The sequence below is a fragment of the Spinacia oleracea genome, chromosome 2 (genome assembly GCF_020520425.1).
Source record: "Spinacia oleracea cultivar Varoflay chromosome 2, BTI_SOV_V1, whole genome shotgun sequence".
In the NCBI taxonomy this organism is placed as follows: domain Eukaryota; kingdom Viridiplantae; phylum Streptophyta; class Magnoliopsida; order Caryophyllales; family Amaranthaceae; genus Spinacia; species Spinacia oleracea.
In genome coordinates, this window is record NC_079488.1 from 104,816,220 (window position 1) to 104,830,389 (window position 14,170).

At 36.8% G+C, this 14,170-nt stretch overlaps 3 protein-coding genes across 4 annotated transcripts; 2 read left to right on the plus strand and 1 right to left on the minus strand.

The window, feature by feature from the left end:
• Positions 1 to 105: 105 nt before the first annotated feature.
• Positions 106 to 11,527, minus strand: LOC110790393 (protein SUPPRESSOR OF PHYA-105 1). Of its 2 annotated transcripts, XM_021995178.2 has the most exons (12): positions 11,200 to 11,523; positions 8,757 to 10,249; positions 8,256 to 8,413; positions 6,660 to 7,461; positions 6,430 to 6,576; positions 5,979 to 6,296; positions 5,838 to 5,897; positions 4,379 to 5,093; positions 4,210 to 4,283; positions 3,973 to 4,112; positions 1,006 to 2,251; positions 106 to 789 (listed from the first exon to the last, which is right to left on the minus strand). In XM_021995178.2, the coding sequence occupies exons 2-8, from the start codon at positions 10,137 to 10,139 to the stop codon at positions 4,902 to 4,904; spliced, it is 3,060 nt and encodes a 1,019-aa protein (XP_021850870.1). In that variant the 5' UTR covers positions 10,140 to 10,249; positions 11,200 to 11,523; the 3' UTR covers positions 106 to 789; positions 1,006 to 2,251; positions 3,973 to 4,112; positions 4,210 to 4,283; positions 4,379 to 4,901. The 2 variants fall into 2 exon arrangements, with proteins under 2 accessions (XP_021850870.1, XP_021850874.1); XM_021995182.2 differs by lacking the exons at positions 106 to 789; positions 1,006 to 2,251; positions 3,973 to 4,112; ... (1 more) ...; positions 4,379 to 5,093; positions 5,838 to 5,897 and having other exon boundaries at positions 6,060 to 6,291; positions 11,200 to 11,527.
• LOC110790407 (uncharacterized) lies at positions 414 to 3,425 on the plus strand. The gene is made up of 2 exons (XM_021995185.2): positions 414 to 2,316; positions 2,978 to 3,425. The coding sequence occupies exons 1-2, from the start codon at positions 414 to 416 to the stop codon at positions 3,121 to 3,123; spliced, it is 2,049 nt and encodes a 682-aa protein (XP_021850877.2). The 3' UTR covers positions 3,124 to 3,425.
• Positions 11,528 to 12,500: 973 nt separating the features above from the next.
• Positions 12,501 to 13,766, plus strand: LOC110790424 (uncharacterized). Its single transcript, XM_021995205.2, has 3 exons — positions 12,501 to 12,850; positions 13,089 to 13,422; positions 13,528 to 13,766. Exons 2-3 carry the CDS (start codon positions 13,100 to 13,102, stop codon positions 13,544 to 13,546), a joined length of 342 nt encoding a protein of 113 aa, XP_021850897.1. The 5' UTR covers positions 12,501 to 12,850; positions 13,089 to 13,099; the 3' UTR covers positions 13,547 to 13,766.
• Positions 13,767 to 14,170: the final 404 nt, after the last annotated feature.

A 14,170-nucleotide genomic window follows, 5' to 3' on the forward strand; every position in this document is an offset into this window, starting at 1 on the left:
TTAGAATTTGAGGAAAGGACTCCAAAAATTGGAAAAAAAAACAGCAAAATGCTAAAATTTTCAGGTAGCATCAATATGGATTTTGCATGGTACAATATTTTCTGCTTCAATTGAAATATATTGGTTCATAATTTTCATGTTATTCTGAAAAAAAAGAAGTTCCAAGACCAATTCATACCGCCTATTTCACTATAAATTTGTTAAAGGAATACAAGCAACTTCTGTACATGGAATCCACCAGTTTGGCCGAAAATTTCCAGTTTGACAAAAACAATTTCATCAGAAGAATCTATCCATAATAACTCCATGCAAGCTCTAACATCATGTAAACATTTCATGCTACCGCGAAAATTACACATTCCATTAGCCCTGACAACATAAAGATTGCGCCCCGTTTGCAGAATCTGACAGGAATGGAGCATTTCCGGCAGATTGGCGAAGTTCTGGGTAGTCTAAAGGCATTGATGGTATTCCAACACAGCATTCAAATCAATCAAAGGCAATGCTGTTTTCTCTTTGATGCTCTAACCTTGGCTTATGAGACAATTGCAGATGAAATGAGAACCAACTTAAGATTTGAAGATAAGCATAGAAATTGGAGAATCCTCGAACAACCCTTCAAGGAACTCCACAAGATACTTCGAGAAGCTGATACATATGTCAGAAACTGTTTCGAGAACAAGGTTTGGTGGGCCAAAGCCATATTATTGAACCAAAATCGAGACGCTGTTGAAATCCATATGCATAATCTTCTTTGCTGCATTCCAATTGTTATTGAGGCAATAGAAACTGCAGGAGAATTATCCAGTTGGGATGATGATCAGATTAATAAAAGGAGGCTCGTTTGGTCAAGAAAATATCAAAATGAATGGAATGACCCTAAACTTTTCAAATGGAAACATGGGAAACAATACATGGTTACTGAAGAATTCTGCAATCGGATTGATGCAGTTTGGAAAGAAGATCAATGGAATTTAGTTGATAAAATCCGGGAAAAAAGAATACCTGGATCAACAAAGTACGGGCAACAGTTGATGAATCTTCTCTTGAAGAATTTGGATGTTACAGGGTCCTTGAATGGAGAGCTTTTACCATGCTCAGTTTTGCTGAATTCAAAAGACTACCAAGTAAGAAAACGGCTGGGAAATGGAGGCGAATACAAAGAGATATCCTGGTTGGGTGAAACCTTTCTTCTTCGACATATTAAAGGAAACATAGAGTCTCTAGTTCCTGAAATAACTCAACTATTATCTCTTTCTCACCCAAATATACTACAGTTTCTTTGTGGTTTCTTGGATGATGAAAAGAAAGAGTGTTTCCTTGTTACAGAGCAAATGAGCAGGAATCTTTGTACCCATATTAAAGAATTTCATACCCTAAAGAAGCACATTCCACTTCCTTTTCCTGTTGCATTAGACATAATGCTTCAGATAGCAAGAGGTATGGAGTATCTTCACTCAAAGAAAATATATCATGGTGATTTGAAACCTTCAAACATTTTCACCAAAGTGCAAAACCATTCTTCAGAGGGTCATACTCATATCCATGTAAAAGTTACAAGATTTGGTCTATCATCAGTGACAAGCCTCTCTCAAAAGAATTCAAACCCAGGTGAGGAACTATCATACATCTGGCATTCACCAGAAGTCTTAACAGAGCAAGAAGAATCAAAAGGTGGAATGGATGCAAAGTACACAGAGAAGTCTGATGTGTACAGCTTTGGTATGATCTGTTTTGAACTTCTAACAGGAAAAGTCCCTTTCGAAGACTCTCATCTTCAAGGAGATAAGATGAGCCGAAACATAAGAGCTGGGGAAAGGCCGCTCTTCTCACATCACTGCCCAAAATACGCAACAAGTTTAACTAAGAGATGTTGGCATTCGGATCCAGATCAACGGCCAACTTTCTCGTCCATTTGCAGGATACTTCGTTATATAAAAAGATTTCTCGTGATGAACCCAGATTACAACCACCCAGATACACCTGTTCCTCATATTGATTACTTTGACATTGAGTCAGGGCTTCTTAAGAAATTTCCTTCTTGGATGAGCAATGAGCCATATCCTGTTTCGGAAATTCCATTTCAGATGTTTGCATATCGAGTAACGGAGAGGGAAAAATGCATATCCAATAGCAAAGATTCCTCAGAATCTGGCAATGAAGCAGCTTCTATTTCTGGTGATGAGCATGTGGCAACTGCAGATAATCCTCTTCTCTCCGTCACAGAAAGGAAGAATCCAATTCCTGATGACTATATGAAAAAGAGGCGTTCGTTAGTTAGTAGGTTTCCAGATACAAAACCAAATAAATATCCAGGTATGCTTGCACAGTTGCACCATATTTTAGAACTTAGAAGTTTCTCCCACAACATAATTTCGTCATTGGAAGACCTCACATATTTTATCTTTAGTATCTCCATAAGCAATCATAAAACTTTTTATTTAAAATGATCATGGCAACTTTAAGGATAGCAATTATGCTTTCATTCCACATATGATAGTGGTATTACAATAATTAAGTTCCTTTGAAGACCTAAGAAAAATTAACAGACAGACTGAGTCAATCACTGGAATGGTGAATTTGGTAATGGGAAAATTTCAAAATATTATTTTTAAACCTATTTAGAGACTTTAACGGTGTGTTTGGATAACAAAATAGGGAATGGAAGGGAAGAAAAAGAGGAGAAAGGGGAGGGGAAAGAAAGGGAAGGGGGAGGTGAGCTCTATTTACCCTCCAAATCTCCAATTCTGGAGGAATATAGTACTTATTAAATAGGGAGGGAAAATGGATCCCTCCCTTTTCCTTCCCCCAACCTTTTATCCAAACAAGGGAGCTTGTTCCCTTACCTTTCCCTCCCTTTCTCTCCATTTTTGCTTATCCAAACGTAGTGTAAAGTAGAAATCAGAAGGGAAAAAAATATAGAGATTTATGGTGGCAACATGTAACAGAGCATCATCTATTATGTTTGGTATCTCAGGAACACCTAAAGAGCGATCTCTAAGACCTCCTCAACTTTTACGCTGTTCAAGTAGTATGCACTTAACACCAGATAACCACAGGCTTCTTGTGAATTCCCGGATCCGGAGGAAGTCCGGCCATGCATCAGATTCTGAGTTACCATAAGCAATTAGGCCGACAGAAATCTCTTTTATAAACTAGAGAACACAACCTAATCAAAGTGTTGCCAAAGACAATTAGTTTTTTTTCCATTTCTCTTTCAGTTCTAAAAGCTCATTCACATACACTGTAAATCAAATAAGACATCTGTAATACTGTAGCTCTATAGCTGGAAGAAGCACATGTTAAGTAGGGAGAGGAAATAGTAGTTAAACATAGCTTCAGTAGTTCTTTTAGTTTTTGAAAGTAAAAATGATCTAATGTGTGATTTCTGAATTATAATGGATAATCACGCAATTTACTTCTTGCGCAAGGTATCTGAAACAACAGTGCATGCTTCTTTTTTCGTCTAAAGAGTCGCTACTAGGGAGGGGGGTAGACACAAGCATAAAGCTCGGTACTATACACTTGTCATGCTTAAAAGTCAAGGCATTGACAACCAGCTAGGACCTTCTTTACCAATATGATCTTTAATAGTTTTAAACAATATTTCCTTGTGAATAAAGCAGTTTTACCAAACTCTCTAATCACCACACGAACCAGCAACCAAGGAAGAGGATTATAACATGAAAATGGTTCAATTTTGGTCTAATTTAATTACGTAGCGAATTACAAACCCGTACCCAATCTCATACTAGCTAATCAGGTAATAGTGGAATAAAGTTAGGGTAGAAGTAATATCACAGAAGAAGATGTCTAAAAATACTCAAAAGAGTCACAACTCAAAATTCCCTAAAACATACATAAAGGATGAGTTAGCAAATAGCATACACGAATTATTCAATAAGACAATAATGATTGCAGATAGATGTTGAAAAAAAAACATAATTACTGACTATATCAGTAAGGTCGTACCCAGTGCACACAACTCCTGCTACTTAGCTTCGGGTTTGGGGAAGGTCCATCGTACGTAACCTTACCCTTATTTTACAAAGAGGTTGTTTCCGGGGATCGAACCCGTGACCTTGCAGATAGCAAGTAGACACTAACTATATCTGTATTAAGAAAAAAAAAAACAATTTTAATAGGTAGGAAAAGAAAACCCATTAAACACGTCCTCTTTAATTATATAGCCAGAACATACATACATACCAATGCTAGAGCCCTGTATAGTTCAATATTGTAAAATGAGCGGCAGAGCTTTCATACAGCATCTTCCAAGACATCTGCCGATTTCAAAAATAAATAAATAAAAATACAAAAGGGAACGAGAAAGAATAACGAAAATGAAGTCCTTGTCAGGAAAACAGAAAATTCATACCTAAGGTGCAGCCTGTGGCCACCTGCGACTCTCCCCAGGCGCAGACAATAACTAAAGGAGGGAGGACGAAACTTAAAGAACACGGCACACCCTAACAAGTAGTGTTGTGGAAGATTCAAATTAATGTAAAGAGACCTTTTATATTGCTAAGAAGCTATCGATATCAAACAGCTGAAAAAGGAGACCGCGATATACTCCCCAGTTTTCCTGTTAAATAACTGATATGCAACATCACAACACAGCCACTGTATAAGAAGCCTTCACCAAGGCACTTATTTGTCTCCTTTGATCCCCTGGTCTCACTTGTCTTGGATGACATCCCGTTATTCTGATGGAAAACCTCACCTTTGTTTTGATAGCTTCCAAACCCAAAGGAAGTAAACCTCTCTTCCCTTTGCTGAAATTGTGACCATAATTGAATTGCTTCCATTGACTTGTTTGCTGGTGTTTAATCACCATGCCCCACTGACAAGCAGAAAAATACCGAATGTTGACTCACTGATAAGCATTCGGGATTCTTTAATCATACGAGCTGCAGTAACCTAATGCTTCCGCTTGAGTTAGCAGCAAGGACAGTGTTTGATTTGCTTCTCCAACAGACACTCGACACAAAAAGTCCATCATCATCCCTAACCTCATGCTGAGATGTAGGATTGATGGAACTAAGTTTGTAAGAGGTGATTGGCATTGGTAGGGATTTGTAGTAAGTGAAAATCTGCAAGGGAAAAAGAAACTGAGGCTCTATGCTCACAGATTATAACAGCAAAAATTTCTGAAAAAGAAATATAATGGATGAAGTTCCAAGAGACTCTCATCAATAAAAAGCTCCCAAGTTTGAAAATGAGAGAAAAATTACACCCTTTCAAGATAGTAAAGACATGTCATCAGTAAAATTTCGTTTTCATCACATAAATAAACTGACTTAGGACATGAAGAAATCCAAGTGTCCAACTACCAAGATCTAATGTTTATTTTACTGTGAAGTTTAGGATAAGACAGAATCTCATAAACTAAGAAGTCACCCCTATACAAAAGTTCATTTATTAAACACCAAACTCAGGACGTTTCATTTTGTTTTGTATCCTCCCATCGCTTCTCAAGAAATCAAAATTGAGGATATTATGCCCATAAAACGCCCTTAAACTGCTCAGAAAATGACATTGTTCTATGTCTAAAGCTATTTAAATGATAAATGATGTTAGCAGCAATCCGTCTTATCGGGAAAGGTCCACAAAATCAGGGAAAGTAGATCAAATCAAATGACTTTGATAAATCACAAAATAAAAGTGCAATACTAGGTCAAGTTTCAAGAAAAGCCAGAACTGCAATTCCATCCATTAGGAAGTACATAAAGCAAGAGCACTGATATGAAGATCATAGGACACGACATATATAAGAAAAAGGGATATAAAATCTATATCAAAGATCAAACAGTGCCAGAAATCTAAGACTAGCATACCTCGTTGCTCTCTGAACCACAAGCTATGTATCCATCCCAAACAGACAAGCCTACAAAATGCTGCAAAGACAAAAGAAATAAATAAGAAAGAGAAGCGACTGAGGTAATCCAAAATGATCTGGGAAGGATATGCACAGAAACCTTCTTATTAGTATGACCACTAAAGGTTAAATGACAAGCATCTGAGGACGTCCCAGATAAATTTGTTTTGCTAAGATCCCAGAGCTTTAACGTATTGTCTGTTGAAGCAGAAACAAGTGTTCCGGAATCCATGAATTTGACATAGCTAACAGTCTTCTCATGACCAGCTAATGTACACCAAGGGATTCTCATGTGCCGAAGATCATAACCATAAATCTTATGGTCAGCAGAACCAAACATCAACAGATGAGAAGAGTAAGGGGAGAATTGTACGCAGCATACATTGGCCGGACTCCAGATGGTACAGGTTGATCTTTTCTGCACAAAAATACATTAATAAACGTTATTCTTGGTCAAAATGTTGAAGTTCCTAGCAAACAGAAGCAATATCCTCCCAGATTTAGCATAATTATACTTAAAATTTGAGAGCTGAGGGAATTGGAAGTTATACTTCATTAGTGCTCCAGAGTTTCACAGAGCAATCATCACTTCCACTGGCAAACATTGTTGGGTCAATTCGTGAGAAGTCAATTGACCAAGCCCTTTTCTGATGTTCCGTGTGCTGAGAATACCTAACACCAGTGCTTGCATCCCACACCTGAGTTTCATCTCAAGGAAATCAAACACCATATGATATTTATTAGGTTAAGTAAATATGCATTGTTATAAAAGAGTAACCACCTGAACAACACCTTCATAATCAGTAGAAGCCAAATAGTTCCTGATATAGCTGTTCCATGAAATGCAGCTAAGCTTGGATTTATTCCCTATTTCAATCACGGGATAGTGGATATCGATAGTGTCATTTACAAGAGCAGAATACTCAAATATCTTGACTTTTTTGGATGCTCCAGCAACAGCAATGTATTCTTCATCACGATCAAAGCTCAGAGAGCATATAACATTAGCAGAATTTAGAAGATCCCCGTTCCTGAGAGTTCCACGCAACTCAAATTTATTGTAGCAAGTAAATTTGCACAATCCTTCAAAAAACAAATCCAACCCACTTGCAGATTCCTGGTTCATGTCTACCATATCATTCTGTTTTTGCACCTGAGACCCAGTTTCTCTCTTCTTCAGCAAGTCTCTATCTTCTCTACCAAGACCAGTTGTTTCAGTAGTTTTGCTTCGCAGTAAAAAGTAAGCCTTTTCAAGCTGTGACATATCGTTTCTTAATCTATCCTCATTACTACCTGATCTAGTAATCGACTGAATAAAATCTTGAAGATTGTAGTTTCTTTTTGCATGAAGTGGGGATGCTCTAGAGGAAGGCCTCCCCAATAACCCTTTTATATCAGCTTCTATACATCTAATATCTTCAACTAATTTCATTGCATGGTCCTGCTTCTTCTCTTTTAAAGAAACTATAAAATCCAGTAGAAGCTCTGACTCGGCCATATTTGCATCATCAGTGAAAACTGCCAACTCGTCACTGATATTCAACTCTTGGGATCCGCAAAAAAGGTCAGAGTGAAGTATTTCTCTGTTACAGAAGAAAATTTCCAGTCAGTCATCTGTTACATGCGAAGTATTACACAAAACATGCAAGATCACCTCAAAAGCATCACGTTCTATCGTCAACAACATGCACAAGCAGAATGAGCCTATGGAAACCAGCCAAAAGAAGCAGTCTATACAAGTGCTTCTTTCTATTTTCTCAGGTTTAAGTTTAACCACTCACCCTAGCACTTCCATTCCTAGAGAACATTTAATATGTATAAATCCTGCTGACACTTGTCACAGTTTTTCACCTCATTTGTTAGGCTGCCGCTACCTTACAAAATACGTAACTGAAGTACTGAACCTCTATTGCCCACAGAAAGAAAAAGAAAAGAAAACGGAAGAGATATGCATCTGGCAACCACTATATATCATTATGTAATTGTCAACTATTTCTATAAATATTAGTCCTGGATAATTTCCGTGACTCAGAATCTGTCCATCACAAATGCAGAGGTGGACTTTTTTTGTGGACGGAGGAAGTAATAACTATAAAATGATACTAATATTACGCCTTAGGGAGAATCTAGAAATGCTGTTTCACATAATATCCCAATATGAAATTTAAAAAAATTATGGCCAAAGTCAAATACAACCCATTATTTAGATACAGAGGTCGACATGCAGCAAATGTTCAACTTATCCTGATTGCATAAAATGATATTGTACTGCAATCCAGAATTCAAAAAAAAAAAACAGAGCATGAAAATATTAGCAAATATCTTCAAAACCAACCCTTGTTCAAAACCAGTACATGAGGGTTACATGATGAGATACCTTATTGTTGGACGAGATGATGAATTAGGATGAATAAGCCAGAGACAAAACCCAGCTTCCTTTGGGTTTTCACACAAAAAGAATGGTGGAAGAATCCGATAGTGCATGTCACTCATTGCAGCAGAATGGGTCTCCAGCGAGTCAAAAGAACAAAGCAACTGTTGAGAGAGACGAATTAAATAAGTTTTCAAGGTTTTATCAAGGTTTAACGAAAATCATTGTGATACCTATTTTCCACATTTGGTAAAGAATAAAGGACAAAAATAGTGATGGTTCTACATCCATCTTCCAACTTTTCCAAGAGCGGCATAGATTTTTATTTTTTTTGGCAAAAAAAGATAAAACATACATACCAAAGGAATTTACACAAATCACCAAAAATACCAGATCCCCAATACTACTATCTTAGCTATATAGCAGGGAGTTTCTTTTACAAGAAAGTAACACAGGATAGCTATCTGAAATGAAAATGAGTAATTCGTTAACTATTGTTTTCCTCACCTCAAAAAGCAGCACTCCGAGATTATAAATATTAGATGAAAATGTGTGATCCTTTTCATCAAGATCCTTAGGACAAGCATACCACTTCTCCTCCAGCTGACGGTCTGTCAGAGGAGACGTTTCCGATCCAGTAGCCTGATGGCTCACCATGCTCAAAGCCCTGTCATCTGGATAATAAGAGCCAGAAGAGCTACCTATATCACAATTGGTTTCTCGAACTGTTGTAGTCCTAACACTAGTCATTATGGTGGCTAAAGATGGATGGTTTTGGACTTTCATGAGTTTCTGTTGCTTCACATCAGAGGTACATAAAGCATAGATATCTTCTTCTGGAGGCCTTTTCTTGCATCCACCCAATGAATTAGGAACTTGCAAGTCTATCTGGGTTGATGAGCCGATGTACTTTAACTTATTTGATGGGGTTATAACAAAATATGACGGCCTCAATTGTTGCAAGACAAGACCTTGAGAATGTGCCAAACTTACAAGCTCGGCAATTTGCCTGAAAAAGTTAAGGCTCTCAACTTTGTTCCTCACACAATGTCCAGGCTTAAGCCATTCCCTCAAGTCAACTCCAGCATAGTCCACATTCCCACTGCTACAACGCTGCAACATTTGCATTTGGACATCAGAAGTAATACCTGATGTAGTAACCATCCTTCCATTACTATCGAAATTACCACCACTTTCCAGGTCTACCTTGTCTCCTAGCTGTGCATAGACAACCCCTTTACCCTTTGCGGTTTTCTTCCCAAAAAAATGTGAGAAACTTGACGTGGATAATATCCTCAACCTCGCATCCTGAGGGAGCAATGCACTTTCGGTATTGATATTCTTCCCATTCATCACATCAGAGCACACTCTTCCTGTCTCATCAACATGTTTGGTCATTACATGCCTCATATTCCACGCATCAATATCACTTCTCCTGGGATTCTCTTTAATGCTAACCATAAGCTTATCTTTAGCTCTTGAAAGTGAATTTCCTTGAGATATTGTATTCCTAGGGCCACCAACCATCTGAGACAAGTGTGGCCAGCGCCCCGTCTTTAATGGCACATCTTTACTACTAGAAAATTTGGATATATCTAAGATATTGTCCTTATTATTTTCAATTTTAAAACTTTTGACTACATGACCTGTATCATGTTCAGGTGACTGAGGGTCAGCAGCACAAGGCGGCTCCAACCCTGAGATTTGTATTCCACATTGTTCTGAATTATTGCTTCCTATAGTATCTGTACATTTGTGTTCTGTAGTCCCCTGCAACTGACTTCTCATCGAATCATAAATCACTGGTGATGCCAACACAGGGCAGTCCTCATGCTTCAATGGCAAGTCTGAACCATCCATCTTGATCTCTCCTAAATCATTAGCAGACATTGCCTCAACAGATGACTCCACAATGCCAGTAAAACCAACTCGGTTATCATGGTTTACACCTCAATGTTACAAAAGTCCATTAGAACATATCAAACTCATTTGAGCATTCTCTGAAAAAACAAATAGACTACAATTAACAGATAAGTTTATAACAGATACAGGTTCAAACAAAGGTATCATAGACTAGCAGAGGTGCGATATATTGTGCTAATCTCTTAAAAGTAAATAATATGTGAATAAGAGAAAGAAAGACAATCCAAAGCAAACCATGTAATACATCTAAAGACAATCAACAGACTAAAATTAGTTAAATGACATCAAGCTCAAGGACCATTGTTTTCACCAAAACCTCAGTCGGGAAAAGGCACAAATTGGTCTGCATAAGACCGATCTCACATGGGCGTTAGGAAGTTCTCTCAGTCCACCACAACCATGGCTAAAGACCATCATGAGTCATGACATGTAATACCATCATTAATCATTTGCTAGAAAGTCATTTATATTAAACTCTCCATTGAAAATCATAGATTGTCAGTGACATGTTTGAATCAGACATTTAATTTTGGGCAAAATTGAATACTCCTATCTTGAGTCCCCTGACTAGAATGGACATTTAGCAGTGATAATAAAACATCTAAAGCAACAAGAATAAAAATGCATAATATTAAACTCTCCATTGAAAATCATAGATTGTCAGTGACATGTTTGAATCAGACCTTTAATTTTGGCCAAAATTGAATACTCCTATCTTGAGTCCCCTGACTAGAATGGACATTTAGCAATGATATAAAACATCTAAAGCAAAAAGAATAAAAATGCATAATATTGATTGATGCTTTACAAACACTACTAATTCGAAGAACAGCAATCCCTAAATTGAATTCACGTAATCAAATGCAGCAACTAATCAAAACAATCCATCCAGCAACAACATCACTACAAACCCACACACAAAAGCAAGAAAACCCCAGATAAAAACACCAATTATGAACTCCCAAACAGTAGAAAATACAGCAAATTCCATCAAATCAGTAAAAAAAACAGAGAGAAGAAATCATACCAAATTAAAGAGGGCAAGTGAGGAAGAAGTGAACTTTCTGGGTTTTTGTTTTTTAATCTAATCCAAAAAAAACCAATGAAAAAAATGCAATCTTTTTCAATCAAAGAATCGCTTCCAAACCAGGGAAGACGGGAGAGAGGGTGGTTTTGAGTTTAAAGATACTATAGCCCCCCTTTTTCGAGGTGCGGCAATCCATATCGAGATTCGCATGCCCAACACCGAATTTCCTAGGCCACAGAAAAATTTAAATAAAAAAAATATATTTAAAAAATGAAGGTAGAAATACAACAAGACCAGAAGTGGAAGACTCTGAAATTATGTGTGATGTGTCCTCTTTGGTAGTGATGGTCATATAGATGACATTTGGGGGTTGTCATGTCAGGGTATTCATGTCTCACCAAATTGAGGACTCATTTTTCGCCCAAAAAAAACACTAGGTCCCCCGTAATCAAGGGTAGCCATTGATGTGCTTTCACACTCTTTTCCAATTATTGCAATCAAAATCAAATATGTTTGGGTAGATTTTTTTATTTTTTTGCCCATTATGAACTTTAGGAAATTTGGTGTTTTACTATTTAAAAAATTTGAATTTGTATTTTACCACTTAAAAATCTCAAACTTTTATTTTACCACCTTAAAAAAAAGTTAAAATTTTTTCGTTTTACCAACTTTTAACAGCAAAGTTAATCAAAAATTCGATCTTACACTAGGATATCTTTCGCACATATCGCTGTAATGTACAACAGTTTTAGAAAGAATCTTCTTTGTTTGGAAAAAAACTTCGAATTGGGACACTATCTTTGAAAGAATAGGCTTTGGGACTCCCTCAAAGGGAATGCGGGCCTTCTCATCTTTCCGTTCTCTCATAGATCGATGAAAGCTTTTTAAGACGATGTAACGACTTCTTGTAGCCTTGAAAGTTGAAACGATTTCCAACTGATTCATCTAAGTCAATTTGAAAAATTGATGACTGTTACAATCTCACATAGTAATTCTATACCAAAGAACCAAATGCAAGATGATACTCCACCAAAACTAAACCCCATATACTTATCTAACCCCATCATAGGAAACTTACTACTCTTTAAGCTTTTTAAGACGATCTAACGACTTCTTGTAGCCTTGAAAGTTGAAACGATTTCCAAATGATTCATCTAAATGAATTTGAACATTTGATAATTGTTGTGATTTCACATACTCTATGATTCTTTACCAAAGAATCAAATACACGATGACACTCTACCAAAACTATACTAAACACGCTTCGACAACTTAGTTTGATTGAATCTAACAACAACAAAAATAAAACAAAAGGGTAAAAAATAGCCAAACCTTCCAGCCGAAGACACCTTAAAATTTGTAAATGCTGGAGAGAAAAGGAGAGAAGAGCACGGTTGTATAGGGTACAGATGTCGCAACAAGAGACGCAAAATTTGTATACTCGTGAAGTCAACCACGGATCATATTCATGTATCACTTTCCCAATTTCAAGCTAGCTACTACTCCAAACTCACCAATTAAGCTCATTTGTAAATAGTAATCCACTAATCTTATTCCTATTGGAAGACTTGGTAAAATACGGAGTACAAAGCTCTCTCTCGTTTATATCTCCATTTCCAACTCCATTACAGATCGATTTGGATAGTTACAGGTACGCATGTTTTCATTTTTGGTAATTTCTCATCTTCTCAATTTTATAAGCGATCGTCATTCAATTTTCATTTTAGAAATTTTCATTTTATGTTCTCCTTATGGAATTGAACTGATCGACTTTCTAGGTTTTTCATCATCAATCCATCCATATAAGTTGTTGATAACTATGATTTCCTAGCAATGATCATAATTATCAAATAGTTTACATATTGTTTGTGAATTATGAATGAATTCAGGGGTTAAGAAAATGGGAGAAACATCAGGAAAATTAGATTTTGATGAAGAAGAGGAGGAAAATGAGAATCATTCATCACCATCATCAGTGAAGTCAGATGCGTCGTCGTTCCTTGTTGAGCTAAACCTGGTTATGATCATTGCTTCCCTTAGTCTGTCTAATAATCAAGAACTTTTAGAATATGAGGATGACGTGGAGGAGTTTACGGTCAAAAAAGATCAACAAGATTATTATAAGGCCTTTGTATCAAAGTTGCACACTCGCAAGCGTGGGTTCGATGACCTTAAAATCCCTGATCGACGATCAGGATTACAATCTAAGGTTCTTGATTCCAGGTATGCAAATATAAGAATTAAGCATGGAATTATAAATATGACTCAAATCGAACTCAATCCAAACGAGTTGTTTGCTTATTGCATGTTTTCTCTTGTTGTGTTCAGGCATGGCCGAAAAATGTGAACAACTTCAAATATGAGTTCATGTTCTCTCTGAAGATGTTTGGCCTGATGTTCTTTATGTAATATTGAGGGGTTTTGCTGACAGATACAGAGAGGATGATGTCCTAAATATGCAGATTCCTGAGTCACAAGTCCTTATTTTCCAAGTTGTCTCGTTTGTAAATGTTTATATGTATGTGAAAAATAATACTACCTCCGTTCCTAAATGTTCTTTACGCTTACTATTTGTACGGTAATTAAGAAATTTTGGTGAACATGTGATAAAGGGATAACAAGTGGGAAAAATAAATGGTTGCAAATTGTCCAACAATGCAAGTGGGTAAGTTAAACTTGACTTCCATAATAAAATATTACTCCGTACAACTTATATGTTATGATGTTTCAAATAAGGGTGTAAATGTAAATTTCATACGCAAAAAATGGGATAACGTAGAGTGTAAAGAACTTTCATGAATGAACTAAACCGGAAACCGTAAAGAACTTTCAAGAACGGATGTAGAACATCCTCCTTGCGAAGTACGGAGTACTAGCAAGTATTATAGTTGTTGGCAAAAAATTACCAGCAGTAATTCAGTCCTAATTCAAAATCCGAGCATGGGCCAGGCCGGGTTTTGTACTAATACGG

Bases quoted from the DNA above. Each gene is read 5' to 3' on its own strand.
- LOC110790407 (XM_021995185.2), top strand. From the start codon at position 414: ATGGAGCATTTCCGGCAGATTGGCGAAGTTCTGGGTAGTCTAAAGGCA. The intron at 2,317-2,977 runs GTATGCTTGCAC...TTGGTATCTCAG, and splicing joins AAAACCAAATAAATATCCAG to GAACACCTAAAGAGCGATCT.
- LOC110790393 (XM_021995178.2), bottom strand. From the start codon at position 10,139: ATGTCTGCTAATGATTTAGGAGAGATCAAGATGGATGGTTCAGACTTG. The intron at 6,577-6,659 runs GTGGTTACTCTT...GATGAAACTCAG, and splicing joins ATTATGAAGGTGTTGTTCAG to GTGTGGGATGCAAGCACTGG. The intron at 6,297-6,429 runs GTATAACTTCCA...ATTTTTGTGCAG, and splicing joins AACTCTGGAGCACTAATGAA to AAAAGATCAACCTGTACCAT.
- LOC110790424 (XM_021995205.2), top strand. From the start codon at position 13,100: ATGGGAGAAACATCAGGAAAATTAGATTTTGATGAAGAAGAGGAGGAA.